The following is a 4,091-nucleotide window of genomic DNA, read 5'->3' as shown; positions in this document are numbered from 1 at the left end:
CTCCTGGCTCTACTCCCATCTGCCTGCCCAGAGTATACCTAGCACATACACTAGAAGACCCTGTGGTTGACTAACAAGACTGCAGCAACACCACAGGTCTGAAAGGCTACAAGCCAAGGAAACATTTTAATTGGGTGCATGACTAGCCTATACCTACTCACCACCCTCGCACAGCACAAGCCACAACACCTTTAGAAATGTCTTTCTAAAGCCATCCACATTAGTACTCAAATACTTCAGGCTTTCCCTTCGATTTTAGTAAGTTTTTTTGACAAGGCAAACATTTTGCCAGTACTCTACAGAAAGGAACTTCACTGGTTAGAGGAAAGAAAACACTTTCCATTGACAGAAAGTCTACAAGAGATTTTGCTTTCCACATGGTTTGGAGATGTTACACCAATCTCATAGTATGATAGACAGGACAAACAAGCCTGATCCAGGATTACAGTTTAGAGGAGTTTTATGCTAATTATCCACAATTCCCACAGCTGGGACACTCAGCCATGCTGTTGCCAGCTTCCCAAGCATAGTCCAGACATGACTGAGAACCACTGCACAAGTTGTGTACTTAAGTCCATTGCCAAGTGGTCACTATAACTTGAAAACCAAATCAAGATGTATCCTCAGATGCCCTCCACTATTACATATGGCCAGATGACATCTGTGTCATTAGAGAAACACAGAAGCTTACCTTTATAGTCAGAAAGTTTGACATCTTTGAATTGTCCATCTGGCATTACAGCCGTGGCAGTAAAGTCAGGGGCTGGTTTTCCAATGAAAGCGTTTCCTGAAGACATCTTGGTTTAATCTGGATAGGGATTAATGACAATACAGTTTAGATAATGGGAAGTTTACACCTGGAAGTAAGCATTTATTCAAAGCATTTTACCAATCCAGACTGAACCCCAAAGACAGTTTAGCAGCACTTGGTCTTGCAACACAAGGCTTAAGAGTGAAATTTGTTTTGTTACCTGGGTAGTCCAGTCAAAGCACTAACTTCTCCCCACCCTAAATCAGCAGCACAGTAAGATGCAGTTCAATACTCAGCCTATATATCAAACAAAGCTGCTATAAAGACTACTGGCACTTCAAGATCTATGGTTCATTCACCTTCTAATGATACAATAAACAGTGATCTTTGACCAGTAACAGCACAGAGTCTGGGACAGGGCTAGCCTAGTATTTCAGTAGATTCTAAGTCTTCCCATTCTACTTGGTGGATGAGTTAAAAGTCTAGTGTGTTTTTCTGGAGGTTTTTTGGGGTTTTTTTTTTCTGGTTGTTTTTTGGTTGTTTTTTTTTTTTTTTAAAAAAAAAGTTTTGATGACAAGACCCTTGTTCAATTTTACACAGCAATTTAAGTCCTCAAATTTTATCCTCCTGTTGATTCCAGAACAAAAGAACTTTTGTTAATCTCCAGAGACCAGTGCTCTGCATAACTACACTTCAGCCTTTCAAACAATTAAACCTTGTTTTATTTGTTACTAAACTCATTGTAGTATACATGGCAATCACATTCTATGTTAACAATTAAAATTTCACCAAGTCTTAAAATCAGTACAGCCAGGTTGCTTCTCCCCCAAGTCTACTGAAAAAAGTAAGAGGGCACACAAGGACAAGAGAACTCTACTTCTGGCTGCCTGCCCTAAAAGCCAGTCATTTGTAATACACCCTGCACAGTATTTTTGCTCAGTCTGGGAATGCTGTGTGTCACTTTAGAATTCCAGTTACTTCCATAGCACAAGGTTATCTATTTGAATGATTATGAACCTGATTTCTACTACATGCACTAGCTGCCTTGGAGATAAAAAAAACCTCTGAAAGGTTAGCATGAGTCTCATGTTGCTAAGGAAAGCTGAGATATCGATGATGGCCCCCCCCCAAGTCCATTATAAAAAAAAGGTTGGGAACACCTCATTTCTTGGCTCCTTCTCCCTTGCCAGCCACCTTCTTCCTGAAAAACTAGCCCATAAGTCATAAGCATTGAGCTTTCAATCCAAGTTTAGTCTTTAGTAATGGGTTTACATTTGAAAGCTTCTCTTAGATACCCTGACAGTATACAGACAGTAATCAACTACCTCTCAACTTTCATTTTGGGAAGCATCAATACATTCAGCATTTCAAGCTGCTTTTTGCAAGAAAGCTCTTTATCCATATGTTAAGCCACAGGTTAAGTCTCCAACTGCAGCAGGCTGGGAGGGAGTCTTACAAATGAAGGTGGCCAGAACTACCAAGTGTTCATAAGATTGTATGGAAGCAGCCTAGCAGGAAGACATCAATAATCCCCGTGTCAAGCATCACATGTGCCATGAATGCAGGTGGAATTCCAAAACTGCAGCTCTGTAAGAGGGACAGAACAGCCACTGCACAGTATTTACTTGAGATGTCTACAATTAGCAAGTTTTACCTCAAAACCAAGAGCTGTTCTTGTCTGGAGTGCATGACCCCACATTTTATCACTGAATCACATTCCTTCCCATTACTCAAACTCAAGGTCATCCTTTTGCTCAGTACGATGACTGTCCTATATTTGTTGCAACAGCAATCCCCTGGAGTATTTTACTATGCATTCAATGTCAAATAAAAGCTGATGGACTGCTCTTTGATACTTCCCCTTTCTAAGCTACAAATCATTGTCCTCTTTTTAGTTAAAATGAAAGTCATTAATACTAGCAGGAGATTTCAGTTGTCTTGCACTGCAGGAGAACCATCTGCTTTCCTCAGAGCACTGACTGTGACCGGCCAACATTTCTGCTTTTCTCTTTGGGGTGAGCATGTGTTTTCACATGTTCTGATTGGATTTTTAACCACAGCATTTCCTAATCCACAGAGGAACAGACCAGACTCAATGTTATTTCATAGTCACAGAATTGCTTAGTTTGGAAGACACCTTCAAGATTGAGTCCAACTGTTAACCTGGCACTGCCAGGTTCACTGCTAAAATGTCCCCAGGTACCACATCTACATGCCTTTTAAATACCTCCAGGAATGGATACTCAGCCACCTCCATGGGCAGCCTGTTCCAGTGCTTGACAACCCTTTTGGTGAAGAAGCTTTTCCTAATACCCACTCTGAACTTCCCCTAGCACAACTTGAGGCTGCTTCCTCTTGTCCCATTGCTTGTTACTTGAGAGACAAGACCAACAGTCACCTGGCTACAACCTCTTCTGAGGCAGTTGTAGAGAGATAAGGTCTCCCCCCAGGCATCTTTTTTCTCCAGACTAAACCACCCCAGTTCCCTCAGCCACTCTCCATGAGTCTTGGGCTTCACCAACTTTGTTGCCCTCCTCCAGACCTGCTCCAGCACCTCAGTATCTGTCTTGCAGTGAAAGGCTCAGAACTAAACACAGGATTTGAGGTGCAGCCTCACCAGTGCCCAGTACGGGGGGAGAATCCCTTCCTTGGCCCTGCTGATAAAAGCCAGGATAGTCTCGGCCTTTTTGGCCACCTGGGCATGCTGCTGGTGCTGTCAACCATCACACCCAGGTCCTTTCCCACCAGGCAGCTTTCCAGCTACTCTTCCCCAAGCCTGTACCACTGCACGGGGTTGCTGTGACTCCAGTGCAGGACCTGGCACTAAGCCGCCCTGATCTCCCTTTGTTCTAGAGGAAAGGAAAACGGACACTGCCAATCAAGTACACCTGAATCAGGTCAGAACACCTTTGTTGCTCACAGCCACACACGGCCTCAATTATCTTCAACTTGCAATTATAATAAGCCAAGCCTGTGCTCTTAGACAGCAATTCATACCTTTAGGATATCCTGAACAAAAGCGAAAGGCCATTTCAAAACACACCACCCGCCTTCCACTTTGCTACCTTCAGACTGTCACCAAAACGCGGTTAAGCTACCGGACTGCGGCCAGAGAAAAGCGATATCGCCACGGAACTGCTGGGTCCCAGCACACCGCAGCCAGCTACACCCAGACCACGGAACGCGCTTGGCTGAAAAACCCTCGGACGCCAATTCCAAGCATTCATCTGCGCAAAAGACCACTACAACACTGCTCTGCGACAGGGAACACCTGCCACCCTGCATGCTCTACCAAGCAGAGTCCAGCATTATTTTGAGGGGCTCTTTAAAGATTCAGGCG

General features: G+C 43.8%; 1 protein-coding gene across 2 annotated transcripts in view; it reads right to left on the bottom strand.

The window, feature by feature from the left end:
- LOC104405241 (peroxiredoxin-1) overlaps nt 1–813 on the bottom strand; it is a 4,706-nt gene extending 3,893 nt beyond the window's left edge. The window contains exon 1 of one of the 2 annotated variants that reach the window (XM_010013891.1): nt 692–813. In XM_010013891.1, the coding sequence (XP_010012193.1) occupies nt 692–797 (106 nt within the window). In that variant the 5' untranslated portion in view covers nt 798–813. The remainder of the gene's footprint in view (nt 1–691) is intronic. The other variant, XM_010013890.1, reaches the window with a different exon arrangement.
- Between the last annotated feature and the right edge of the window lie 3,278 nt (nt 814–4,091).

This window comes from Nestor notabilis, unplaced genomic scaffold, assembly GCF_000696875.1.
Source record: "Nestor notabilis isolate BGI_N333 unplaced genomic scaffold, ASM69687v1 scaffold16334, whole genome shotgun sequence".
Taxonomy (NCBI): Eukaryota; Metazoa; Chordata; class Aves; order Psittaciformes; family Psittacidae; genus Nestor; species Nestor notabilis.
The sequence above is the reverse complement of the archived record's forward strand: the minus strand, read 5'-3'. Positions and strand labels throughout refer to the sequence as shown.